We start from the raw sequence: 25,871 nt of genomic DNA on the forward strand, positions 1-25,871 counted from the left end.
GACATAAATGTCTGTCTTGATAAGCCCATACGGGATATTTATAGATACTCCATTGATAATTGTTGCTTTTCTGATACAAAATCCAGTTACTGTTCGCATAATTGTGGTTGATTCCTACATATACACCTATTCTATAAGTCCTAACTAATATTTGCTTTGCATATAAAGAATACATGGTCAAAAACACATTGCTACCATTCCAGGCTTAAATCTTTTCTCCAGTCAAGATGGGCAGAGCCTCATCGCTCGTCCACCAACTTACACCCTTCTCACCGGGATAAGCATACTTGTCCATGCTCTCCGGCTTCATCTCGACACTGTATCCGGGCTCCGTCGGGGCCTGGTAGTATCCGTCCTTGATGACAGAGGGATGCAAAAAGTGCTCGTGGAGGTGGTCCACAAACTCCAAGACGGAAAGCTTGCCAGTGACAACCACGTAGTCGATGGTGCTCAGGTGCTGAGTGTACTCGGGGAGACCGACGCCACCGGAATGAGGCACAATGGGCACGCCAAACTTCTTGGCCATGAGCAGAACGGCGAGGACCTCGTTGACACCGCCTAGACGGCAGGCGTCGATCTGGCAGACGTCGATGGCGCCCGTCATGAGCAGCTGCTTGAACATGACACGGTTTTGGCACATCTCGCCGGTGGCAACGCCAATGCCGTAGGGCTTGAGAGCCTCACGAACGGCCTTGTGGCCCATGACATCGTCGGGCGAGGTTGGCTCCTCAATGAACCAGGGCTTGTACTCGCTGAGCTGCTTCATGTAGTCGATTGCCTCCGGGACGGACCAGACCTGGTTGGCGTCAACCATGAGAACATTGCCCTTGTCGAAGCCAATGATTTCGCGAGCAATGCCCAGACGCCGCCTGTCCTCCTCAACGCTGCCGCCAACTTTGACCTTGAAGTGTCTGTAGCCGTCGGCCAGTGTGTCTCTCAGCAGCTGCTTCATCTTCTCCTCGCCGTATCCCAGCCATCCGGCACTTGTTGTGTATGCGGGAACGGCTCGGTTCTGAAGGGCCTCCTCAATGCGCTTAGCCTTGCCGGCCTCCTGCTCGCGCAGCATCGCAACGGCCTCCTCGGGTGTGATGGCGTCCGTAATATAGCGGAAATCAATGCAGCGGACGTACTCCTCGGGGGTCATGTCTGCCACGATGCGCCACACGGGCTTGTTGAGCGTCTTTGCCCACAGATCCCAAACGGCGTTGACAACAGCTCCCAGGGCAAGATGGATGACGCCCTTTTCGGGGCCAATCCATCGCAGCTGGCTGTCGTTGACGAGATATCGCCATGTCTTGCCCCAGTCGGCTACTAGTGAGGAGAGAGTCTTGCCCTTGAGGCGGTCGGCAACGTGGGTGATGGCGGCGCAGACAATGTCGTTTCCGCGTCCAATGGTGAATGTCTGTTACGAAAAGCGATTTCTTAGCTAACCAAGAGCCAATTGAGGATTGTAGATTGGGTTAGAGGCAGAGCTGCTTACCATGCCGTGGCCGCTGTGAGGGGAATTAGTTTCCAGGATGCAGTACGCCGCTGAATAGTCGCCGGCAGCGTTCATGGCGTCTGAGCCCGTCTTGTCGAGGGAGGTCGGGAACCGAACATCGCGGCTCCTGAATCCGGTGATGGTGACTTCAGACATTTTGGCTATGTGTGTGTATGTGAGTTTGAGGGAGGGGTTGGAGGGGCAGAATGAGGTGAGTTGGTGAGAAAGGATGACAGAAGAAAGGATGACAAGCTGCAGCTGCGGCGAGAGGATCAGAGGGTATTTATTGCTCTATTGGACACCACAAAGACTAAAGCAGGAAGCCGGTTTCGCAGAAAAGGAAGAGGCAAAAGAATCACAAGCACATGCGGTTTCACTCGTGTCCCCAGTTGTCACGATATAGCTGGCCAATATAAGCGACGGAGAATATATAGCCGTTGAACCGGTTACGCCTCGCGAGCTCTTTTTACTCAGCCATTGGTGGGATCTAAACCGCCGAGGCCGCCTACGCGTAGCAAAAGGGATCATTTACGGAGTCGAGAAACTCGTTGCCATCTGGACCGAAAGACGATTGGTTCGCAACAAGACAAATTGGTGAAGAGAATGACATATTTTGGGGGTCCGGAGTTGGAGACTGAATCGTGCAATATGAGGGGAGACGGGAATGCTTTGCCTGTCTTGGGCTCTTCTTTTCCCGTAGTGGTTAGATAGAGCAACATCTAGCCGGAACAGCCAATCATTTTATCGAGCTCGGAGTTACGAGTGAAATAAGATTAGCCGCTTTCTTTTCAACTGAATCCCTTTTGGAGGGGCTTTCGGGGTACCATCGGAAGATGGATGGGAACCCCGCCCCCGCACTGGATATAGAAGAAGCTCGTGTTTAGTTCGGTAGAAAGACCCGAACAAGCAGTAATTTTGGAGATGGATTTGACTGGATACATGTACTCAATAAACAGTTATGTATCATATAAGCAAGAGCGTATGGAGATAGGAACAAATTTTATGGATACAAGAGTTCTCTTATATATACCTGGTCTCTTCTTCTGTCACATTTGATCTCTCTCTGTTCGTGAGCTTCTCATTTTACAGCAGCCATCTAATCCCGTCGGTTTTCATTCCTTCCGACGCTCAACAGGAATTATTGAGTAACAAACAAACTATCGACGACTTATTTTCCGACGGCTTTTCTAGCAATAATTGACTGTAATTTTGGACATTTATTGTGAAGCACATCGCTGATATGGCTATTTTAAGCTTAATTGATCGAAACGATGCTCATGGCTTGATGTTTCATCATACAATTATGCTATACATGAGACATGAGACATGAGAGCTGGAGATGGTGGTGGGCCAATCCATATATATGGAGTACCTGCTACTCAATGACTTGCAGATCGATCTGTATCTGCGTTTACTCAGCTTGCATTACATATTCAGTGATTCTAGCTACTCATTGGCTGAACCGATGTGTCGGGGTAGCTGAACCTGCACGAGGCAAGATTGTATGGAAGACTTTGATTAGACGTTGATAAGGCTAGCCAATCGTCTTGTCGTCAGTAACAACGCTGTTAACAACGCTGCTACTTCTACCTATTAGTATATAGTCGTATCACAGTGATTCTTTTACCTTGAAAACAAACAGTTGCCTATGCTCGTCATTTATAAGTGTCTGTCTATAAAGCACATCAGCTGTCACATATCGCGGCCGGGATATTTTGCGCCATGTTAATTTCGCCCTTTCAATGAACCACCAAACTCCCACTGAATGTACCTACTGATGAATCATAAGAGTTAATCTTAGCATAGAAGTTAGTGGGTGGAGTGACAATGATTTGCGCGTGAAGCTACACCGTATCCATGTACCTGTCTTGTCCCCGCCAAAATTCCATCATGAAGCTGTTAGTGACGTGCCCCACTTTTGCCAACCGTTATTTCTCGAGCTCGATGCGGCGAGCTTCTCTTCACGTTCAACCACGAATCATCCCGGCAACAGTCACTCGATCCCTTCATTTCAATCCCATAAAAGCTACTACGCCATCTCCATAAAACATGGACGATGATTATGGCGCTGATGACGCCCTGCTAGAAGCAATGGCAGCTGTCGACTCGGTTCCTCCAGCACGCAGCTCCGTGAAGCAGCCCACGCCTCAAGTCATCGACAAACCATCCGCCAGTAACAGCTCCGCGAATACCGTCGTGCAGCCAAAGCCCCAGGTCATTCAGCAAAAGACCCTCGGGTCTGGCATCCTGGTGTCGCCTCGCCAACGCGGCAATCCTCTCTTGACCAGCATTCGATCGATACCGTGGGAATACAGTGACATACCGGCAGATTACGTCCTTGGGTTGACGACGTGTGCGCTCTTCTTGAGGTGAGAATCTTCCATCATCATCACAGACAAGCCATTGATACATACATACTTGCTAACGCCATGCCTGACCTCAGTCTCAAATACCACCGTCTTCATCCTGAATACATCTACACTCGCATTCGTAATCTCCAGGGCAAATACAACCTCCGTATTCTTCTCACCCTCGTTGATATCCCAAACCACGAAGACTCTTTACGCGAACTATCAAAGACTTCAGTTGTCAACAATGTGACTGTTATACTGTGCTGGTCTGCAGCCGAAGCCGCTCGCTATCTCGAACTCTACAAGTCGTACGAAAACGCCAACTTTTCTGCCATCCGCGGACAGCAGTCGTCCAATTATGCCGACAAACTGGTTGAATTTGTTACAGTACCAAGAAGTCTGAACAAGTCAGACGCCGTAGCTCTGGTTGCTAATTTTGGCAGTCTGAAGAATGCAATCAATGCAGAGCCAGAGCAACTGAGCATGATTAGCGGATGGGGTGGCGCCAAGGTAAAAAGATGGACTTCTGCGGTTGAAGAGCCGTTTCGAGCAAGGAAAGCAGCCAAGAGAGGCTTCCAGCCATCATCATCGTCAGCTGTGGCAGGACGTGATTCAAGGGCTGTGCCTGCAATTGCTGACACTGATCGGCCTTCTGGGTCAGACGCTGAAAAGTCCGGCTCTGGACCCCCAACCAAGGTGACATCACACGCTTCTTCTTCTAAATATGGCTCGCCTGGGGGCAGCGCGCCAGGCCGTCAACCGGGAAGCACACAACCTCCCGCGCAGTTTCACTTCTTGGACGAAGACGATGATTCTGATGAAGAGGAAGCATTTGCTACAATGAGCCGGGGAGAAGAGCAGGCGCCTTCTCAACCTACAAATCAACCCCAGGAGGAGCGCCAACCCAACAAAGAAAGTAGCCAGCTTAGTGAAGGCGTAGCAGCAGCATTGGCAAAGCTGCGTCAAAACGGGTGAAGACGCCCATTCGCTCGCATAAATTTCACATGCTCCCCCAACAGAAGTGGTATGCCTAGAGCGAATCGGCTCGCGATGGAGCGCCGCGAAACTGCCGAGAAAGAGGGGGAACTTGATGCGATCCGCGGGTCACAACACATGACGCTGCGTAATAGTAATACGCTGGACTCCGCACGGCGGTGCTTCTCTGGCCATTGTCTACAAATTACGGCCGCACATTGGAATCCAGACGCAGCGACTTGGCTTTGTTCGGACATTGAGACCTTGCAAGATCCGACGTGGGGTCAAGATTACCCTTGCATAAGACATACGTCGGCTATATTGAACCATACGTTGCATTATTGAGTCTACGTGGGAGCAATGCACCACCGATGCAGCACAAGCACGAGAACAGGTCGCAGCTATCTACAGATCGCTGTGCACACACCAGCCAGCGATCGATTCTTAGCGGCCTTCGCACCGGCAGCGATCCCCTCGAGTGGCGGCGCGTCTCAAAGCTTGTCCAACCAAAGCCGGACGGTTAAGCTTGTCCCTGGAGCTGAGGTTGAGATGCGGGGCTCGACCACAAGCCGGTTCCTGAAGTGCCGTCGCCAATCTGTGGGGGAATCCAGCTGGTGCTGATATCATCGCACGTACGAGTGGCGCCCGCGGCGCTAGGCAGTAAGAAGCAGGTTGAGCGGCTGTTGTTGTAAGTGGTTCAAGATGTTACGATTCAATGGACATTAGTTCGGGAGATATGCCGGATGTTTGCAAGTGAGGCGCTCAAATTCTGATCTGGCTGGTCGCTTGTTTCACGGAAATACCGCCAAGCCTTGCGTCCCGGCTTGCTTGATGAAGACAATTATCGTATACGACGCGTTACTCGCGCGTTCTTCTTTCACAACCTGCCATCCTCTGGAGTTTAGATGCAATGCCAATCTTTGAGTCTGATCCATGCGTGGGGTTGTCTTTGGTCGCTTCCCGCCCTCGACATTCCCAGGCTTACAACATACCACCGCACATGGTCTAAATGCCAGGATCAGCTCCGAATGGCACCTCATGATAGCTGCGTGTTGATTTAGGTTTCCCCTCTCCATCCCCCTGCAAAAGTGCCTAGGCTACCCCAGATGAATGAACATTGTCAAAATGACTTGTCACCAACGATCCTGGGTCCCGTTGATCCCATTGAGATGTCAATGTCGCAAAGAATTCCGTCATGGACAGAAACCACATGCAAGCTGCTGCTAGCTCTTGGTGTCACCTGCCTGCTGTGGCTCTGTCCACCGGCAATCCTCATCCACCCTTGGAGCTAAAGCGCATGATCCCGGCCGTTTCTTGAAGGAAAAGCATGCCGGACGGCCGTTGTCGCATCCCTGGACGGCGCCATGTCTTGAATGAGAAGTGTGGTGATTTATGCTTTGCACCCGCATGAACAATCCGTAGCATTGGTGGCTTAGTGTCGCATGAGGATCCCCATCATTCTCTGTGATCATGGTAGCAAAGGGAGGAGGAGGAAGAGGGGGAGAGAAATAATTGAAAAACACGGCCTTCCCGCCGCTGAATTGTGATCCGCAACCCGTTTCCGGCTTTGAGTTTGGACCCATCTCCCTCCTCCTACCGGCTGTGCTATCCTACAGAATCGGAGATTATCATCATGAGATTCATCAGTAGCTCCGTGCTTGCCTTTGGGCTTGTTGCACCAGCATTGGCATATCCTCACCCAGTCCCAGGCGCAAAACGCGGCTCACCCAACCCTACAAGGGCGGCAGCGGTCAAGGCCGCATTCCAGACGTCATGGAACGGCTACCGCCAGTTTGCTTTCCCTCATGACGATCTCCATCCAGTTAGCAACACGTTTGATGATGAGAGGTAAGTTGTTGGGTGTAAATTCCCCGAATCTATGGGGTAAAACGGCGCCATTGTGTTTCTAACTTTGGCCTAGAAACGGCTGGGGCTCATCAGCGATTGATGGCCTGGACACGGCGATCCTCATGGGAGCGACCGATATTGTCAACACGATTCTGCAGCGTGTGCCTCAGATCAACTTTACCACTACTGCGGTTGCCAACCAGGGCATTTCTGTCTTTGAGACCAACATCCGATACATTGGTGGCATGCTAGCCAGTGAGTTTCAATGCGTGCCTCGTGTTAGTGGCAGCATGTACTAATTGCTATGATTTACATAGGCTACGACCTGTTGAAAGGCCCATTTAGCTCGTTGGTGTCAAACCAAACTCTGGTGAACAACCTCCTGACCCAGGCCCAAACGCTGGCCAATGGACTCAAGGTTTCGTTCAACACCCCAAGTGGTGTGCCAGATCCTACCGTCTTCTTTAATCCCACTTTCCGGAACAGCGGTGCATCAAGCAACAATGTTGCCGAAATTGGAACGTTGGTGCTTGAGTGGACGCACTTGAGCGACCTCACAGGAAACCCGTTATATGCCCAGCTTGCTCAAAAGGGCGAGTCGTATCTCCTTAACCCCAAGGGAAGCGCACAGGCATGGCCTGGCCTGGTGGGAACGTTTGTTAGCACAAGCAACGGCAACTTCCAGGACAGCAATGGCAGCTGGTCGGCTCTGTCCGACAGCTTCTACGAGTATCTGATCAAGATGTACTTGTATGACCCGGTTGCGTTTTCAAACTACAAGGATCGCTGGGTTCTTGCTGCCGACTCGACCATTGCCCACCTGGCGTCTCACCCAAGCACTCGTAAAGACCTCACCTTTTTGTCGTCATACTCTGGACAATCAACTTCGCCAAATTCAGGACACTGTAAGTTTCCAAATACAAACAAATGGCAACATTTAGCTGACATGTCTTCTCAGTGGCTAGTTTTGCTGGTGGCAACTTTATCTTGGGAGGCATTCTCCTAGGCGAGCAAAAGTACATTGATTTTGGCATCCAGCTTACCAACTCGTACTATGCCACGTACAACCAGACTGCTTCTGGAATTGGTCCCGAAGGCTTCAACTGGGTGGACAGTGTGACGGGCTCCGGTGGCTCACCTCCCTCATCCCAGTCCTCCTTCTACTCCAAGGCCGGATTCTGGGTATCGGCACCATACTACATCCTGAGACCCGAGACCCTGGAGAGCTTGTACTACGCCTACCGAGTAACGGGCGACTCCAAGTACCAAGACTGGGCATGGGCGGCTTTCAATGCCATCAGCAAGGCGTGCCGCGCCGGCAGCGGGTACTCGTCCATCAACGACGTGACACAGGCGAATGGCGGAGGTGCCTCTGACGATATGGAGAGCTTCTGGTTCGCCGAGGCGCTCAAGTACGCGTATCTCATCTTTGCCGACGAATCGGCTGTGCAAGTGAACCCCAATGGCGGGAACCAGTTTGTGTTTAACACGGAGGCACACCCCTTTAAGATTCGTCAGTGAGGTCTTGTCTTTGGATATATATGAGAGGATGATTGTGGATATGTGAATATGAATAAAGCCATCAAATATGAATCGCTAGAAATAGACTATTCGTTTGAACTACAAGACGACCGCATGTTAAAGTTGTAAGTGAATCATGTTTGATGCTGAGTAAGATCTATTATACAGTCCAGCAAAGTAAAGTATGGTAAGATTATAGTAAGCAGATGCTGCTTAGGGTATGAGTGGATTTTGCCTTTTGCTCCTCGCAATTCAACTACCTTGATTGCTCTTCGCTCCCAGAAACATAAAACAGAGAAGAAAATCACCAGAACCATCTATCAACAACTTAAAACTCCCTGCTCTGACCAATGTCGCAAACATCGAACACGCCCTCCTCCGCAATGCCTTTCCGCTTCAACGCCTCCTTAAGCTGCCTCGGAGGCTCCAGCACCTCCTCCATCGTCAAAGCCCAAGTACCCCAATGAATCCCCATTGCCTTTTCGCATTTCGTATCCTGGAAAATCTCGACTGAATCAAACGGATTCGCGTGCATGGCGGAAAACGCAGCGCGGGGATAATACGCCCCGATGGGGATCAAACCTAGATCAAACGGCCCGCGGTGCTCGCCAATCTGCTTGAACTGGGGACATCGTGGCAGAGACTCGTATTCAGGGCCGTAGTCGTCGACGCTGGCTGGGAGGTGAGGGACTGCGCGGTATCCCGTGTCGCCGCCGAACCAGACGTTCTTGTCGCCGGACTTGACGCCCCACGAGCACCACAGCGTCGTGTCCTTGTCGAACGCCGTTCTGGCGGAAGTGTGTTGACATGGGAGACACGAGATTTGGGCCGAGATGGACTTCTTCTCGCCGTTGATGGGGGTTGTGACGGTGAGAGTGGCGTCTTCCCACCAGTCCAGCTCGGTGACGTTGTTGAGGCCGCTGCGGCGGAACCAGGATTCCAGGCCGAGACCGACGAAGAATTGCACGTCGGGGTGGTGCTTCTGGATCTCGAGGACGGAAGAGTGCGACAGGTGGTCGTAGTGGCTGTGGCTGATGACGACGGCGTCGACGACGGGGATGTCTTTGAGGTCGCAGGGCTTCGGGGTGAAGCGCTTCGGACCCATGAATGCGAATGGCGAGCAGCGGTCTTCAAAGACAGGGTCGAATAGGACACGCAGACCAGAGGGGAATTCGACGTAGTAGCACGCATGGCCCAACCACGTCGCGCGGAGTTTGTCAGAAGCATCACGAGCAGGAAGCCACTGAGGAGGAACGACAGGTACGGTGGGAGGTTTCGTGTCTGGCCACTTGAGGTCGCCGGTGATGGTTGGCCAGAAGACGGTCGACCACATGTTTGTGACGCTGGGCGGGTTGGACCATGACGGGTAGGGGTTCTTGAAGCCGGAGATGTGGCCGCCGCGCTTGAGGATGTGGTGAGGGTTGGAGAGGGCCTCGGCGGGGATGTTGTTGCGGCCGGCGATTTTGAGGACAGAAGTTGTTGATGGGTGAGATGATGATGGATGAGAGGAGATTGTGGATGATGTTGATTTGCGCGTCATGGCTGTGGCGGTTGTTGCTGTTGCTGCGGCGGCAAAGACGAAGGCGAAGAGGGAGATGCGTTTGTTTGTGTTTGAATTGGAGTTTGAATTTGAGGATCTGGTGATGGTGTTGAGGGTGAGGCTGATGGTGTTGTAGCGTTGCCACAGCTTGGGGAGGAGCTGCGTGCGGAACTGCGACATTAGAGATGGGAGAGAGAGAGAGAGAAGACAGCAAGGGGGAAGCTATCGACTCTATATTATATATTACGACTCGACGACTTCAACTGACTGGGGTTGGAAAAGGGAAAAAGAGGGATCATGGGGACTGGGATGGGAAGATTCCCTCTCTATCTCTAGCTGGACTCGGGCGATGGAAGGGAAGGGATGGGCTGCGTCATGCTCCTCCAATGCAAGCCACAATCCAGCAAAGCAAAGCAAGCGAAAAAGGAATTAAAATGATTCATTGTGTGTACTCGTACTATGGATGTGTTGGTCCGCATTGGTTTTTGCTTAACGCGGATTAGGCCCAATCCCGCCAAGGGTTCAAGCTTCGAAAAATGATTCAAAACCAACCAGACATTATGCCACTGCAATGCCACGTTCCTTCGTCCGTTTTTTTGCCTTACCTCCGTAGGGCTGGGGCTGCTGCTTGGGCTAGGTAGAAACAAAGCAAATGGAGAGAGGGAGAGACATCGACGGAGTTAAAACAAGCGAGTGCGAGTCCGGCACCAAAAAGGGACCCCTTGCGGAGCTGGAATTGGAGCTTGGACTGGGCTCGTCTGATTAGTTTTTCTTTCCTTTCTTGGGTGATGAGATGCGGATGGGATTCATTTTTTTAGTGGAAGGATTTTGGCTGACTGGCTGGCATCGGTTGGGATACTTCAGTTTGTCTGTGAATTATCTAATTTGTCCGTCCTTTATCTACTAGACAGTGGCCCATTCATTGTAAGTATTGACGCTGGCTGCTACAAGTTCCAGTCCAGTCCATCATACTCCGCCGCTCTATCTACAGTACAGCCATAAGAAAGAAAAAAAAAAGACTCCATATTATAAACCCGCACTTCATCGGACCTGCGCGGCCCGCAAAGGCATCCAAGATACGAAATTCCCCTGTACTGTACTAAGCGGCGCTTGTATTAACTCCGCCCGTCCGCTGGCTGGGCGCTTGTCCGGGCGGGCGAATGAGCGGCGCTGGGCCGCGTTTTTACGGAAAATTCAAGCGTCTTACAGTATGATCCCTGCCCTGGTTTTTTTGGTCCGTGGCTTCACAAGTCTATCTGTGTGCAGTCAGAGTGCTGACGGACGGGTCTAGGCTGAGTTTGGACTCGATGGCTTTTTGATGTACTCATCATGTCAGTCAGCAGAGCACATCTCAATTCTTCGTGGTGTTTGTCATTAAGTAATCTGGCGTTCCTGGTATGCAGGAATTGTGCATAGTGGTACTATCATCATCATCATCACCACAGTCATCAAATCACATGTCAAGAGGAAACCCCATCAAAGCTGCTCAACTCAACACACAGGGAATTCTATCCCAGGTGAAAAAATGTCATTGACCCTGCTAATCTAAAAGCGTTTGCGCTCGCACACTGCACCCGCATTTACATCGTAACCAAACGTGTAAACGCAAGATACACAGCCATGGCTATTCCAACCATATAAACGCTCCGCCTTCAATCCAGCACCAAAAAACTCGACAGCAATGTCCCAGCTTTAAATGGCCAGTCTCTCGACCTTTTGCTGCAGAGCCTTGATCTGGCCAGACAGCTCAGACAGCTCGTTGGAGCTGATGCTGGCGGCAATCACGGCACGGCTCACACCGCAGGCGCGGCCCAGCAGGGTCTTGCTGGGGACGTACACGTACGGGACGCCCTTGTCTTCGCAGATGAGAGGGATGTGCAGGATAATGGCCAGGGGCTCGGTGTCGGCAGCAAGGACGGCAAGCTCGCAGGTTCCACGGTTGATAGCCTTGGTGACTATAATCGAAAAAAGTTAGCCACCATTGGAACCGCAGATTCAAGGGGAATATCAAAACATACCTTCGTTGGCACCCTTCTTAGCCTGACGGATGTGCATGGCCGACTGGAGGAGATCCAGAATCTCCTGGGTCAAGGCCGCATCGGCCAAGGGCCAAGCTGCAAAAAGAAACAAAACCCGTTAGCCTAAGCAATTGAGAAGAAAAGAATGAGAGCAATGGCTTACCTGCTTCATTGGCGTTTGACATTTTTCACGATGTAGGATAAAAGGGGGGCTCGCCCGAACAAGGCTCACGGCCGGATGTGTGTTTTGAGGGAGGTTTGGAAAAAAGTTGGATTGGTGAAGAGACGAGATGCGCTTCTCGGAGGAGAGAGAAAAAAAAGTTGGCGATAGCTATGGTGGAAAAGCTTATCGATCGAGCTAGTGGATAAGCAAATTTTCCGTTCGTCACGTGCAGCTGCACCAAAGCGGTGCACTTGCTTGAAGACAGTGACGACGATAAAGTGGGTCGTTTAACTGCCTCAAATGGAAATGGAAACGGCTGAGCATCTGGACTTGTACAGAGCCATCAATCAAGCAGTGTGTAATTGCTTCTTTTTGTTAATTTGTATATGTGGTATAAATTGGTTAGAATAGATTAATACGTGGAAAGGGTCCAATATATTTGGTTGGTATTGTTTATTTTTATTATTGATACAAGCTATGCCGTGATGCTTTATACACTATTAATGATACACTGTCTATGCCGGAATGCTTTTACACCTTCTTGGGTCCAACCATGAGCTCGGGCTTAACGAGCTCATCAAACTCCTGCTCGGTCAGTGCCTGCAGCTCCATGGCACTCTGCTTCAGCGTCAGGCCCTTTTTGTGCGCGTTCTTGGCCACCTTGCTGGCCATGTCGTAGCCAATCTTGGGGTTGAGGCAGGTAACCAGCATGAGCCTATGATGAAAGTTAGTCGTGCAATCTGAGAGGCATTAAGAGTAACAAAGAGACTTACGACTCCTTCATGATGCTGGCAATCTTCTCCTCGTTGGCCTGCAGCCCGACGACGAGATTCTCCTCAAACGACCGCATTCCGTCGGCAAGGATGCGCGAGCTGTGCAGCAGGTTGCGGATAATCAACGGCTTGTACACGTTGAGCTCAAACTGGCCGTTCATGCCGCCAATGGTCGTGGCGACGTTGTTGCCCATGACCTGAGCGCAGACCATGGTGAGGGCCTCGCACTGCGTGGGGTTGACCTTTCCGGGCATGATGCTGCTGCCGGGCTCGTTCTCGGGCAGAACCAGCTCGCCGAGGCCGCATCGGGGACCGCTGCCGAGGTATCGGATGTCCTGGGCAATCTTGGTCAGAGAGGCGGCCAGGGTGTTGAGGCTTCCGTGGGCCTGGACGACGGCGTCGTGGGCAGCCAGGGCCTCAAACTTGTTGGGGGCAGTCTGGAAGGTGATGCCGGTCATCTTGCTGACCTCCTCGGCGATACCCTCGGCAAAGCCCTCAAAGGTGTTGATGCCGGTGCCGACAGCGGTGCCGCCCTGGGCCAGCAGCTTCAGGTCGGGCAGAGAGCTCTCGACACGCTTGATGCCAAAGTCGAGCTGGGCAACGTAGCCGGAGAACTCCTGGGCCAGGGTGAGAGGGGTGGCATCCTGCAAGTGGGTGCGTCCAATCTTGATAATCTTCTTGGCCTCAAAGTCGTCGACCTTGGCCTGCAGAGCAGCTCGGAGGCTGTGCAGGGCGGGCAGCAGGTCGCGCTCCAGCTCGAGGACGGCGGCGATGTGCATGACGGTGGGGAAGGTGTCGTTGGACGAGGCGCTGCGGTTGACGTGGTCGTTGGGGTGGACGGGCTTCTTGGAGCCCATGGTGCCGCCGAGGATCTCAATGGCGCGGTTGGAGATGACTTCGTTTGCGTTCATGTTGGACTGGGTGCCGGAGCCGGTCTGCCAGACGACGAGGGGGAAGTGGTCGAGCAGCTTGCCGTCGGCGACTTCTTTTGCGGCCTGCTGGATGGCCACGCCAATCTTGGGGTCTGTTGGTGATGAAGAGAGTTGTCATTAGCCTTCTTCTGACGGTGTTGTGTCTTCCCAATCTCAACTATCCTGTACACATACCAAGTCCGTAGCGCATGTTGACCGTGGCCGCGGCGCCCTTGAGAATGCCAAAGGCCGTAATCACCGGCGGCGGCATGCGGTCCTGCGGCTGGTTGATCTTGAAGTTGCCCAGCGACCGCTGCGTCTGGGCGCCCCAGTACTTGTCGGCGGGCACTTCGATCTCGCCAAAGGCATCGCTCTCGACTCGCTTGTCGGCCATGGTGACTCTGGTGGCGTGAATGGCTCTGGCGCTGGCGGGGATTGTTTTATTAAGAATAATGTTGGAGTTGATGCTCTGCGGGGTGAGGCTGTGGGAGAGAGGGGAGGCGCTTTTCTGCCACAGGCGAGACCCGGCGATCGCACCCGACGCAGCTCTTGCCGACGCTCTCCGAAGCATTTTTGTTTGGTGTCTACTAGGTAGTAGTAATTACTGTATACAAAAAAGGGAGAGGTGAGGCTATTCGGTCAATTGGGTCGAATTGGACGGCGCAAAATGTGGTGCACTGTACAAGCCAATTGCAGTATTCCACTGTTTGTTATTAGAAGACAGCTGTTGTATAAGAGAACAAAAAGAGAAGAAAAAGAATACGGCGGGAAAAAAAAAAAAGGGCAAGGATGCTCACCGGCTCAACAAATGCCGGGCAATCGGATCGGGAACGAACGAGGGAAATAATCGGAGCCCGGGTGCCCAGCTCCTTAGCATGTACCGCCCCCCGCGAAAATACCTCACGGAGCTACTTCCATGTTTCCTTCATGCCCGGAATCTCCCACCTCGGGTACCATCAGGTATCAATTGACCTCTGGTATACCTTCCAAACATTACGTTGCTTTGACTTTGACTTTGACTTTGAGATTGCCTTTTCCTCTCTTGTTTATTCATTCATTTTATTTATAACTTTTACTTCCATGGCAAAGCATCGAACCAAGTTCTTTTGAGCTTGTTACAGCCATCAAGGGAACAGTCCCACTCTTGTTATCTTTGAGCAGATACGCCACTGTGCAAACAAAGAACTGGATGATATCAGATGATCTGAACAGGATTGCATATTGACGCCCATTCGTAAATATTGATATCTTCTTTGTAATTTGCATGGTCACGAGCTCTTATAGACTATAATTGTAGCTCCAATCAGAGGGATCACAGTGGAATCACCCACGAAAGAAACAAAGGCAAGGAAAATGAAACGAGAATACCAGGGGCATTAAGCTGAAAATACAAGCAAGCAAGCTAAATGACTACAAACTAGATTGTGTGGTGATGAAGAAAGACAAAAAATGTGTGGCTGTAGTGGACGAGAGGGGGAAACAAGTACGTGTACTTGAGGTCTTTACTTTCACACGTAGACATCACCAAATGAATGAAACCTAGGATTGGTGTGTAATAATTTGCATAATCTCTCTCTAGCTACCTTAAAAGCCGTACCATGGTATGTTAAAAAGACCATGGTCGGCCGATAACCTTGAGTATCTCTTAATTGCTTATTAAGGGTGAAGCATTTGAATCTTCCATTCTTGGATAGCGAAACTACATGTAACTGATCGATACGCGAAGAGCCATGCTGAGATTCCTGAGTGCGCTCAGGGTGTTTTCGAAAGAGTTCCATAAGATCGAGATCAGCAAGTATTTGCTTTGGTCTTGGATGACCTTTCCTAAACTAAAATGTCAGAAATTTTCCCCATAAACTTGGTGGCGTGGAAGATTCTACTCACTGAGAAGTTTGATATTATCCTCAAGTGCGACAAGATGCTCATAAATCGCTTTACCATACTCGGGCGCCTTCTGTAATTGAGAATAAAGCGAGTGTTGAGAACAAGGCGCGTCTTCTTCTTCTTCTTCTTCCTTAGGTGGATCAGCCTCGAGAACCCATTTGAAAAACTTTGCGCTTTGCTTTTCAGCCTCAGAGGTGTCGGCCCATATAGAGTCGCCTCTGTGTAGGGTGTCCAGAGATTTGCAACACCGATCACTAATGTTCTGGATGTTTGTTATCATCTCAAGCGGAGGTAAGAAAACGGGCGTCCTAGAGCTTTGCATAGCTATTGAGTTAGAATCGTGTGATGAAAAAATTAACCAGAAGAGGTTTTACGGTGCTTCAAATCTTGGGAGAAAGGCTGCTTTATGTAGAGGCATGTACCTACCAAGCGTTCCTCCGTGATCCGTGCTTGAGCACATTCCTTTGACGCATGCATTTGACACACCCCAGCAGTAAAGAACTCCTCTTTGTTAATGCTTTAGCTGCCAAACGCCAAAGCTTCTGCTTTATATTTGTCATTCTTTGTATATTCCCTGTTAACATATGGGGTACAAAGAAATATCATTTTCTCAGACCATAGTTAGCGTTTCAGGTATTAACAAAGGGCGAACGAGACATTTTTTGAAGCGCTGAAATTGGCCTGGCCTAATTGTGTGATGAGGAAGGAGAAGAAGAAAAGAAAGAATATGTAGTTGTAATGGATGAGAAAAAGAATCAACTATCTGAAGTGAGTACATACATAAGCTGACCACGCGTAAAACTCAACATTGAACACTTGAGCAGGCCAAGGCAGAACTATTTGCGCAATTGCGGGCATCGTCCGAACTTTTTCTTTCATAGATGCCACCTCTTTCCATCGATTTCATGGTCGCTGCTATCATTTCTCTTGGCTTCCAATTGTGTGTCGTCCTATTCGCCGGCTAACTCTTCTCCCGATTTAAATGGGAGCCGAATCAAGGACACCGAGACGAAATGATCCCCGACATGTTTCTCCAAAGCTTCGTACATCTCACGGCCCTCTCGGTCTAAGTTTTCTTTGGCAATTTCTGATGGAAATTCGCCGCAAAAGGGACACTCTTGAAAAAGTGTTTGACCGTACACCTTAGAATGATTGACGGCGGTAGGACGAAGTTCTTTGGAAAGAACATCTCCGTGGAAATCTGTGAGGTGGCTTTCTAAATCTCCCGGAGTCGAAAAGTTTCCAGAAGAGGAGGAGTCTTGACAGTACCAGCAATACCATTCTGGTCTTGTGTGCCTCTTACGCATATGCGCGAGCCAGTCATCATATGTATCGCCACAATTGATCGGTGAGGAACAGGTTTCATTTACGCAGAAGAAAGGCCCGAAGTCGTGGATACTATGATCCCTAGGTGAGACGAATCACTATGTGAACAAGAACACAAGAAATAGCGCGACCTTCAAAATCATGCATGTACTCACCTCCATTCTCTTGGTCCACTGGCTTGTTCCAGATTTGGCATCGAGGAAAGAGTTCCCGTCGAAACATTCACGGATGTGGTGGATGCCGCACGCTCGTTCTGGGATGGTTGAAGATTTTCCGTGTCTGGCTCGGTAGTAGTCATCATCGTGACTGACTGTGTCACGCTTGGTTGGGCGTTGGGGTTCCATTTACGTGTGAAGGGAGCCATACCGTCCGTCGTTCTTTGATGCTCAATCGGCAATGTTTCTTGAGCGCTCTTCTCTTCCATGGACTCCGGCTCTTTTTGTTGCAACGCTGGCACCGGTTCACCTCGTCTTGAAGTCTTCTGTTGATGCTCTTCGAGACAAACAAACCAGATTTGGCGTCTTGCAATTACCTGAGCTATGCGCTTCTGGAGTGCTGCACTAGCTTTGGGAAAGAGATGATCGACCTTTTGCTTTGCACATTTCTCAAACGACTCATACAGTTCTTCGTTGCGAGGCAGATTCTTGAACTTTTCAGTTCGTTCCTGGCGATGATCATTTCCAACTCGACGAACCATGACGGCCATCTGACGAAGAGTGGTCATGAGGGTCTGAACAGAAGTCCAGGGGCCTGGTACTTCGTCGTCTTCAGATTCTTCAGATGATGATGAGAGTAGCTTGCACGGAGAGGAGGACCGATCTGAAGAGCAATCGGATTTGCTGTCGTGTTGGCTCTCTTCTTCATCACCCTCTCCTTTGGAGATCTTTTCTACGTTAAATCATCAGCAAATTCTCACCTAAGCTAGATCAGCATGAAGAGTACTAATTACCAAGTTTGTACTCGAGCACGGTGAGAAGTTGTCGAGTCAGATTATCCAGACTAGGTCGCTCTTTAAACGAGAAGTAATCGACTTTCGGCCTTCATCGAACACACCCATATCCGCAACCCATATATTAAAGCTCGCCATTTCCTCTCTTGCCTCAGCGGCGTTGGTGTTGCCGTCCTTTGACAGACCGTGTAATAATGCCTTGCATCGAGTTGAGGCGTCCCGGATGTCTGATATCATCTCATCCGAAGTCAGGATAACGGACAGCTCCCCGTTCTCCATGGTTATTACATTAGGGTCGCTTGATAACGGAACAATAACAGAGGTTTGTGAAGCGCTCTAAGTCTTACCTTCATGTGGGTAGGAATAAGGACAGCTTTTTATACCTAAGTAAGAGTATCAAGCATTAATCCGTGCTCGAGCCTAATCCTTTGATACTCATCAGTAACAAAGAACTACCTGCCCTTTGTCAATTTTATAGCTGCCTAAAGCTAGGGCTAATACTTTACATTTATCATTCTTGTTTCCTTCCCTTGTCGGACTGCGAAAAGATATAATTGACTTTTGCTTCACGCAGCTCTCAAGTAATTTATATCAAGTTTTATTGATGGTTATTTTCGTTGAATTGTTTTAATATTCCATAGCCAAACTACATGTACATTCAGCTTCAAATGTTGTGTCGCGATAAAACCGGACCCGTCAGTTACCCAATGAGTTATTATCCTCGATATCGTCACAACTTCCACAATGGCGGATAACATAGGCCACATCCGTGAGTGCGCTTATGATATTTCCGGCAGACATCCATAAATGAAACTGAACCGAGGCTTTTCCTTCTGCTTGAGCGATCATTTCTAAACTAAATGCTAGAGATTTTGCACTTAAATTGGGTGGCGTAGAAGATTTTAGTTACTAAGATTTTGCTCAAGTGCGGTGAGAAGCATGCTAATCAATTTACTACAGTCGGACGCCTTCTTCAATTGGGAATCAACCAATTGTTTCGTTTCATGATCGGATATACCCATACATATAATCCAGTAGGTGAGCATTGCCTGGTTTCTTGTAGCCTCGTTTGTTTCGGGATATAGAAGGCTGTCACCCCTTAGGCTCGTCAGATGTGTGTAACACCGACTCGTTATCTCTCGGATGCCTGATATTATCTCATCCAAAGTCGGTTCAACAGACGGCTCCTTATTCTCCATGGTTGTCGTATCAGGCTTGCTTGATTAAAAATAAATTAGAGGGGTTTCACGGTGCTCCGAGTCCTAGGAGTAAAGGTTGCCTTATATACTCCAAATGTTTGCAGGTAAGGTGGGTATGTAGGTAGCAAGTAAAAGTAAATGTATCAAGTATTGATCCGTGATCTGTGCTTGAGCGCATGCCTTTGACGCATGCCTTTGACACACCCCGGCGGTAAAGAACTGTTTGCTCTTTGTTAATATTTGTAGCCGCCAGGAAGCTAAGGCTTCTGCTCCATATTTATCATTCTCTTTGTATTGTCAGTGGGGTTACGGAGTATAGAGTAATATCATGTTCAAATCTTAGACTGCGGGCATCCTTTCAGAAACTCACGCTGGATGGCTGAGGCGTGTTTCAAAGCACTGACGCTGAACTTACCTCGCCAATGAAAGGACAGTCCTCTTCATGCTAAGTACAAGGCACCTTTGAGGCTTGACTCAATATGAGTTGCTCGAGATAGCGCCTAGTCACGGACAGTCCCCCCCCCAAACAAAGAGACCCCTTTATGAGTACTATTTCCCATCTGCTCGCAGAATTTTTAATGGCAGGATGCGAAAATTACTGTCAAAGAACTGGGAGTACTTTTGTCATATCTACTAGTTCTATCTGCTGGTTTATCCTTTTTTCACTAATGTACATAGATTCATATTTTCTAAATCTAGAGCGCCCCTTGTAGAGTTCCACCTAATCTGCCCTCTTTAACTTTATCTCGGCAGCCTACACTCCTACAATCGAACTTTTCATCTTGTTATGTAAGTTTCCAACCCTTCTACAGAAACATTAGTTTTTCCTTATCTATTGATGGTGTGACCTTCAATTTTCGTTGGCGTAGCAGGTCTTCAACTGGTGATTGGTACATACATCATATGTACTCTTGGTTGTAGAGTTGGGCGGGCTAAGGAGACCTCAAAGCCTCTATATGTTCATTTGACTAAATTAAGATCATATTCTACATGATTCCATTTCTCGCTCCATTACATTCATTTATTCTCTTCCTTCGACGTCGTACGTCGTCCATTTTGACGGATGTCATACTCTGCCTCCATAATTCCGAACCCCTAATAGTTGAAATCAGTGTCTCCCATATTTTTTTACAGCCTTTGGTATCTCTTTGGAATGATGTTGATTGGTTATGAGCTCGAAATTATTGGTGCGCCTCTCTGTGCTTTAGGTTTTCTGTTCCACTGGCATTAAGGGGAACACCGCGACACCACAGCAAACTTTCATGTACGATGAAGTTTCCCTGTGTGGCCACCATGCCTTAAACTTTTCTTTCTGAGGGTTTCCATTTATTTTCCCAGGCTTTCACGTTGGAAAACTTTCCGTTCTAAAAATTTTCCAACCCGACTCCCTGTATAAAGCTGCTTCCCATCCCACGGAGCCCCTGATAAACTCTACCCATCCATTCTCTTGTTGCATTATCTCATCCTTATTATTACCCGCCTGACATCTAGTATGGGTATCCGCAAGAATATCTGTCGACTCTTCTGCCTAGGGCCCCGTGAGCCCGAGGCTGAGCAATCACCCCGTCCGCTCCAACACTGGGAGATCCGTAATGGTATCATCGGCATGATCACAGAGCACCTTGACCAAACTCCTCTTGTTTGCTTTGCTACCGTCTGCCCAGACTTCCACGATGCCTATTTCCCCCTTGCTATCGCGAAGCAAAAGAGAATCCAAGTCGAGTTAGGAAGAGTCCCGGTTAGGGACTACTGCTGCTCCAGCTGCGACGCATATCATCCATTGCGGCAAGAATATTGGTTCAATGCCCAATTCTTTACCTGCAATGACTTTCATGGCGGACATCTAGACCCTCAATCTCTACCAATGAGAGGATTTGATTATTCGCTCAGTGTGCCTTTCGAGCTCGCACGAGAAATTATGAATAGTCACCTCGATAAGTCTGGCGACGACTATCCGGTTGAACAATTAGTGCCTCATCATCCCTTGACAACTTATCAAGAAAATGTGGCCTATTCTAGATCATGGTACGCTCGGATTGTCGACGACCAACTGGTAATTCACTCTTACACTGCCTTAACCCTTACCACCGATCGTAGGTTATCGGGAAACAGCATCGACATGGGAATAATTTCTATTTGTCGTCATGTAAACACCGGCCGGTTGTTACTTGTCCATCGAAGCCCCCCTCAGGAGAATTGTTTCTCTAGACGTCACGGTTCTGTCCTATCCTGTCCCATATGCGTTACAGACTACTCCATTGACGTTATTTGGAAAGGAGGGCATTGGGTTGTTGAAATCTCTACATATCACGTTCTTGAAACTACGAAAACGAAGACGAAGACGGACTGGACCTGGGATGTCATGTCCTATTGTCCAGACGAGGCCCGCAAATCACCACGATTCAGGAAGATGATGGGGACACCGCCAGGAATTGCGATGCACAAGTGGCGCGTACGGAACGCCATGGCCCTTGACTGGAGGTCAGAGGGGGATTGGGCGCCTCAGCCAGCGGTCCATTCTGACCCAAATTACTTGGATCGGCCTGTTTATGTGTAGCAGCTTTGGGTAGGACTAAATGAGAGGTGTTGCAGTTTTCCATATTTCAGTTGGCTAGTTTCTACATTTGTAGCGAACCAAAGGCGTGACTGAGAGAAGTGGGCGTATCTTCGTTGTGCCATAGTTAGAAGAATGAGCAGTTATAGTGCCGTGGGCTTCTTATATGAAGATCTATAGCTCATAAGTCTCGTTCTTTTAAACTCTTGTAGTCAGAATTCCAACGTCGTAACTAATGTTTGAATGCAATACAAGATTCCTCCCCTTCTTCACCCAGTGGATATTCATCAAAATCAGGATCAACCTCCATGTCGTCGAGCAACACATTTTTAGACACCTCTCCATGCTCCCATTCTTCTTCAGAGTCTTCATCATCACCTTCGCCGGTGAGAAAGGCCGTTCGGTGAGAGAATAGCTCAGTTTCAACATCGCCGTCCCTCTTAGTTCGAATGACATGCAGTCTGTACGCAAACACAACACCGGGTGCAGTCTTGTAACTGTCATTCTTGCTTTGCTCCCTGTTGACAGCAACATCGCCTCCACCCGAAAGAGTAAGAGGGCCTGTCACTGTAGACGTAGATGCTCCCACTGATGTCGAGTTTTTCGTCCCGCTTTCGCTCGTCACTTGAAAGGAATCTTTGGCGATTCGCAATCCTGAGATGATATACACGGGCCGCTTATTGCCAAAGATGCCGCCGTCTATATGCTTCTTTACCTGAGCCAAACCAACGATTGCTTTCAAGACGTTTTCACTCATGCCACCATCAAATACTCTCGTTTCGAGGTTCACACTACCATATGTCGTTTTGGTGAAGCGGGATGCAGTCACGTTTCCGACTGGCAAGGCTAGACTCACGAGTTTGAGGAAAGCTTGCGTGGTAAGTGACGTACTCTTGCTCTGAGAGTGAAGGTGGTCAGGTTCGGTGAAAGTATTGATCTTGGGGAGGACAATTTCTGGATGAGATGCTGAATTTAGTGAGGCGAGCGAGAGTGTAGGCCTGTTTGGATGCGGTATAATTGAGCCTAATGAAATCTCGCCATCAGGAAGAAAGTTGAAGCTAGGTGGAAAGAACCAGATTGGCTGAGCCATGGTTAATGGAGTAGTGCGGATTCGTGGATATATATTATGTCCGTTTGGTAAATGTTGAGGTATTTTTAATTTCGAATGTGATGATTGCAAAAGCCTGATTGTCAAGTACATGCATTAGCCACTTGATTCTATTGGCTACTATTATATTATAGAGTGCGAAATGATTGGACAGAATACAGGTTTGGAATTATGTATTACAGCAGTATTAGAACCACATGGACTTATCTACGAGTGGCAATGCATAAATAGATACAAAAAGAATGGCTCTGAATTTTCATAAACTTCAAGTGAACAAAAGTCTCTTCTACTGTCCCAATATTGTATTGCTACCGGTATATAAAGCAACCCCAGATACCGTACGGACATCATCAAGCAGCTTGGGAATACCATTATCTTAAATCCAATAAGTCAAACACTTCAAGACGTATTTGCTTGCTGAGAGCTGACACGTTGCAGACATGAATGAATCACAGAGTATCTCGTAAGATGCTTGGCGGAGTCTTGGTCTGATGTATCCCTCCAGAACGATATTGGGTCTACAAACCACATCCGACTGCCGTCATTTTTCTTCGCCATGGACTTGAACAGCGCTTCCATGCCGCTCTTTCTTCGAAGCAGCTGAAGTCGGTGTAATTCATGGTCTCCCTTTGCAAATGGTTCGAGACAGGGCAAAAGATCTGCATATGCAATCATGGTAGCGCAGATAGCCGCTGCTACGGCTGTGGCAATTGATGATCCGGGTTGACAAACCCCAGGATGCTTCGCCTGTATATCTGCGCAGAATTTGTCTGGAACGTCACTTCCGTAGGTGCCCCATATAGCAGCGGCCCCATCAGGCAGCCGAGGATTTGTCTCCATGAACGTGCCGCGACAATTGGCAGCATAGATAGATATCACTGAAGAGTGACGAGCCGGAAAGTTTTCATCCTCAAAAGAGGAGTTGCCGGCACTCGCTAAGAATAATACAGATTCCTTTCGTTCCGACTGGACTGTTCTAATAGCATTATCAATGCCTTTGTGATCTCTTGGGAATCCAAAGGACATGGAAATGATATCAGCCTGGCATTTCACACCGGCCCATAGAATTGCCTATTACACATCAAAGTGTTATTGTTGTGATACAAATATGTTACGCTGTAGATGATGTTCACTCACCTCTTTGATGTTATCCTGGCTAACTTTCAGATCTTTTGTGTTCTTCGCCACACGGGCTATAATAATCTCAGCTGAAGGGGCACAATGCCTAACGAGTCTTGCCATCAAGGTGCCGTGACCAAATGTGTCAGTCATATTGTTGGCCGAGCCGTCAACAAAATCTCGTTTACTCTTAATATGCCATGATGCGCTGCCGTTATCGCCTTCGTCGTTGCCAGTATCTAAGATTGCTACGCGGATCGCCGTTTTCACTTCGTGGGTTCGCCGTTGCCGTTCAATTATCGTTCCGATGGAATTTAAATCCTTAAGCCACTCCTTGGGCTTTACCGTATTCCCAGAATGAAAAGACGCCTCGAGCTTGGATAGTTCGCCCGGCACCTCTGTATCCAAAGGGACTGCTCTTGGTTTCCTGCGAATGTAGAGTGTGTTTCCAATTTTATGTCCAAAGCCAGTCTCAGCAAGGTACTTTAGCGGACGCACCACATTCTTGTAAAATTTCTGTCTTCGTGCCAGAATACCTTGTTGTTTATCCAGCAATGTTTTAGCCGATGAATCTGTAGCCTTGCCAACTGGGCCGAGTTTGTTCTGCCTATCAACAAGCATTTTGCCTTCTCGAATGCAGTATTCAATCGCTTTATCAAAGATCGATTTGTCCTTAAGCCCACCCCATTCAACTTTCTTGAAATTTTTTAACCAATCGTCAGCGATTTTATGGTCGCGGTTGGCTTGTGAGATCCTATTGCGTTGGGGAATTGATTGAAAAGGCTTGGAAAGTCCAATTTCCAGCAGCAACGTCCCAATAGCCAAAATCCGGGGATGCTGGTGAACTAGCCTTGCGTCATCTACAAAATCTTCTTCTGGGTCGTCCCTCGTTCCAAATGGGAATATCAAGTATGGTCGCAAGAATATCTCATCATTCTCTTCCGTAGGAGGCATGAACCAAATCTTATCGCTCGTCCACTTGATACGCATCAAGTCTGAGTCGTAGAAGTGATGATAAGCCTGCGCAATGGTGTATGCTAGTATGATTTTATCTTTGGGTAGTAGTTGGAATTCGCGTAGCACATCAGCAAGGCTTTCTCCACGCCCAGGCCCAGGCTCAGTTTCGAGTTTTTTGTTCCTGTGGAATTGGAACTGGCTTTTGGATGGATCAAAGCCAATCTCTACACGGGCGTAGTGCGGCGTATCCACTAGATTGCAAAATGCCGGCTGAGGAGTTGCATTTTCTTCAATAACTGTGCTATCCTCTGGCTCTCTTATAAGCCGTTAGCGAGTACAAATGGTCGTGCAAAGAATGCGAAGGCTTACATTGTCAAATGGAAATCTTGCCAGTGAGCCATCTGCATTGGAGATATAAGAAGGCTCATGGAGGGAAAGTCATGCTCCTCTTCGATCAAGCATACTCTTGTGGGATGCCATGCCTGGCCTAGATGATCATTTTGACCGGTGGGCTTCCTCGGATCGCATTTGATGTGCAGTTCAAGCGCGTTAAATAAATCCTTGCTAAAATCAACCAGTTGGTTTTTTGAGCCCGAGTTGTAGTTGGCTGGCACGCTGCCGCCATCATCATGACCATTGTCCATCAGTTTATAAAGGCGAGAGCAATTATTGTCAATAATATCTATGAGGTGCTCATTATCCGGGGCTTGGAAGAAGGCTATAATGGACTTTTTCTTCAACTGGTCGGTGGTATGGGCTTGTTTCCTGAAAAGGGCCTGAATACCATGGAGAGGGCCATTCGAGCGCCAACGTTGAGCCCACTAACTTCTCCGTAAATAAGGCTCTTCAGTTATATAGATATATCAATAGAAAGATACACATACCTTATCCATGGAAACAAAATTATCTAAAAGGGTTTGACATAGCTCGTCAACTTCAGGCTCGATCCAATAGACTGGAATCGACTTGAGGGCGTGATCAGTCAGGGCCAGGTTTGTAGCAATCTGCATTGCAATACGCCGGCGTGCTGGAGGAAAGCTCCTCTCTTTAAGGCCATCATTAAGGGCTCTGAAGATGGGGATCGCCAGAGCCAAAAAGCAATCACGGTTGTTCAAGTAAAGATCCATGCTGTCTTCATACACTTGAAGCTTGCGAAGACAGACCCTTTGGGCATATTCTGTAGGAAGCGGAAATA

At 48.8% G+C, this 25,871-nt stretch overlaps 12 protein-coding genes across 12 annotated transcripts; 3 read left to right on the top strand and 9 right to left on the bottom strand.

Annotated features, from left to right (window-relative positions):
* Positions 1-91: 91 nt before the first annotated feature.
* M431DRAFT_513966 (hypothetical protein) lies at positions 92-2,050 on the bottom strand. Its single transcript, XM_024920128.1, has 2 exons — positions 1,481-2,050; positions 92-1,402 (listed from the first exon to the last, which is right to left on the bottom strand). Exons 1-2 carry the CDS (start codon positions 1,634-1,636, stop codon positions 206-208), a joined length of 1,353 nt encoding a protein of 450 aa, XP_024767722.1. The 5' UTR covers positions 1,637-2,050; the 3' UTR covers positions 92-205.
* A 1,521-nt stretch (positions 2,051-3,571) lies between these two features.
* Positions 3,572-4,806, top strand: M431DRAFT_128905 (hypothetical protein; the record flags this gene model as incomplete). The annotated part of the gene is made up of 3 exons (XM_024912383.1): positions 3,572-3,849; positions 3,924-4,421; positions 4,599-4,806. The coding sequence occupies 3 exons, from the start codon at positions 3,572-3,574 to the stop codon at positions 4,804-4,806; spliced, it is 984 nt and encodes a 327-aa protein (XP_024767723.1).
* A 1,633-nt stretch (positions 4,807-6,439) lies between these two features.
* Positions 6,440-8,175, top strand: M431DRAFT_487999 (glycoside hydrolase family 47 protein; the record flags this gene model as incomplete). The annotated part of the gene is made up of 4 exons (XM_024916521.1): positions 6,440-6,654; positions 6,728-6,909; positions 6,972-7,559; positions 7,613-8,175. The coding sequence occupies 4 exons, from the start codon at positions 6,440-6,442 to the stop codon at positions 8,173-8,175; spliced, it is 1,548 nt and encodes a 515-aa protein (XP_024767724.1).
* Positions 8,176-8,503: 328 nt separating this feature from the next.
* On the bottom strand, positions 8,504-9,508 carry M431DRAFT_100829 (hypothetical protein; the record flags this gene model as incomplete). The annotated part of the gene is made up of 1 exon (XM_024911262.1): positions 8,504-9,508. One exon carries the CDS (start codon positions 9,506-9,508, stop codon positions 8,504-8,506), a length of 1,005 nt encoding a protein of 334 aa, XP_024767725.1.
* Positions 9,509-11,043: 1,535 nt separating this feature from the next.
* M431DRAFT_513968 (hypothetical protein) lies at positions 11,044-12,053 on the bottom strand. The gene is made up of 3 exons (XM_024920129.1): positions 11,897-12,053; positions 11,734-11,829; positions 11,044-11,670 (listed from the first exon to the last, which is right to left on the bottom strand). The coding sequence occupies exons 1-3, from the start codon at positions 11,916-11,918 to the stop codon at positions 11,408-11,410; spliced, it is 381 nt and encodes a 126-aa protein (XP_024767726.1). The 5' UTR covers positions 11,919-12,053; the 3' UTR covers positions 11,044-11,407.
* A 374-nt stretch (positions 12,054-12,427) lies between these two features.
* Positions 12,428-13,974, bottom strand: M431DRAFT_100953 (hypothetical protein; the record flags this gene model as incomplete). Its single annotated transcript, XM_024911273.1, has 3 exons — positions 12,428-12,611; positions 12,670-13,693; positions 13,776-13,974. 3 exons carry the CDS (start codon positions 13,972-13,974, stop codon positions 12,428-12,430), a joined length of 1,407 nt encoding a protein of 468 aa, XP_024767727.1.
* Positions 13,975-15,279: 1,305 nt separating this feature from the next.
* M431DRAFT_488003 (hypothetical protein) lies at positions 15,280-15,924 on the bottom strand (the record flags this gene model as incomplete). The annotated part of the gene is made up of 3 exons (XM_024916522.1): positions 15,280-15,404; positions 15,465-15,788; positions 15,891-15,924. 3 exons carry the CDS (start codon positions 15,922-15,924, stop codon positions 15,280-15,282), a joined length of 483 nt encoding a protein of 160 aa, XP_024767728.1.
* Positions 15,925-16,236: 312 nt separating this feature from the next.
* M431DRAFT_547436 (hypothetical protein) lies at positions 16,237-18,018 on the bottom strand (the record flags this gene model as incomplete). The annotated part of the gene is made up of 3 exons (XM_024921247.1): positions 16,237-16,862; positions 16,946-17,678; positions 17,844-18,018. The coding sequence occupies 3 exons, from the start codon at positions 18,016-18,018 to the stop codon at positions 16,415-16,417; spliced, it is 1,356 nt and encodes a 451-aa protein (XP_024767729.1). The 3' UTR covers positions 16,237-16,414.
* Positions 18,019-20,430: 2,412 nt separating this feature from the next.
* Positions 20,431-21,495, top strand: M431DRAFT_100908 (hypothetical protein; the record flags this gene model as incomplete). The annotated part of the gene is made up of 1 exon (XM_024911271.1): positions 20,431-21,495. One exon carries the CDS (start codon positions 20,431-20,433, stop codon positions 21,493-21,495), a length of 1,065 nt encoding a protein of 354 aa, XP_024767730.1.
* Positions 21,496-21,578: 83 nt separating this feature from the next.
* Positions 21,579-22,648, bottom strand: M431DRAFT_513970 (hypothetical protein). The gene has a single exon (XM_024920130.1). The coding sequence runs from the start codon at positions 22,580-22,582 to the stop codon at positions 21,725-21,727; it is 858 nt and encodes a 285-aa protein (XP_024767731.1). The 5' UTR covers positions 22,583-22,648; the 3' UTR covers positions 21,579-21,724.
* Positions 22,649-22,999: 351 nt separating this feature from the next.
* Positions 23,000-25,320, bottom strand: M431DRAFT_100793 (hypothetical protein; the record flags this gene model as incomplete). Its single annotated transcript, XM_024911255.1, has 3 exons — positions 23,000-23,671; positions 23,738-24,977; positions 25,046-25,320. The coding sequence occupies 3 exons, from the start codon at positions 25,318-25,320 to the stop codon at positions 23,000-23,002; spliced, it is 2,187 nt and encodes a 728-aa protein (XP_024767732.1).
* A 98-nt stretch (positions 25,321-25,418) lies between these two features.
* Positions 25,419-25,869, bottom strand: M431DRAFT_128921 (hypothetical protein). Its single transcript, XM_024912384.1, has one exon. It carries the CDS (start codon positions 25,801-25,803, stop codon positions 25,540-25,542), a length of 264 nt encoding a protein of 87 aa, XP_024767733.1. The 5' UTR covers positions 25,804-25,869; the 3' UTR covers positions 25,419-25,539.
* Positions 25,870-25,871: the final 2 nt, after the last annotated feature.

This window comes from Trichoderma harzianum, assembly GCF_003025095.1.
Source record: "Trichoderma harzianum CBS 226.95 unplaced genomic scaffold M431scaffold_29, whole genome shotgun sequence".
Classification (NCBI taxonomy): Eukaryota; Fungi; Ascomycota; class Sordariomycetes; order Hypocreales; family Hypocreaceae; genus Trichoderma; species Trichoderma harzianum.

Coding starts and splice junctions, on each gene's coding strand:
- M431DRAFT_513970 (XM_024920130.1), bottom strand. CDS start 22,582: ATGGCTCAGCCAATCTGGTTCTTTCCACCTAGCTTCAACTTTCTTCCT.
- M431DRAFT_513966 (XM_024920128.1), bottom strand. CDS start 1,636: ATGTCTGAAGTCACCATCACCGGATTCAGGAGCCGCGATGTTCGGTTC. Junction 1,403..1,480: donor CTCACAGCGGCCACGGCATG/GTAAGCAGCTCT, acceptor TTTTCGTAACAG/ACATTCACCATTGGACGCGG.
- M431DRAFT_128921 (XM_024912384.1), bottom strand. CDS start 25,803: ATGGATCTTTACTTGAACAACCGTGATTGCTTTTTGGCTCTGGCGATC.
- M431DRAFT_513968 (XM_024920129.1), bottom strand. CDS start 11,918: ATGTCAAACGCCAATGAAGCAG. Junction 11,830..11,896: donor GTCAAACGCCAATGAAGCAG/GTAAGCCATTGC, acceptor TTCTTTTTGCAG/CTTGGCCCTTGGCCGATGCG. Junction 11,671..11,733: donor TAAGAAGGGTGCCAACGAAG/GTATGTTTTGAT, acceptor TTTCGATTATAG/TCACCAAGGCTATCAACCGT.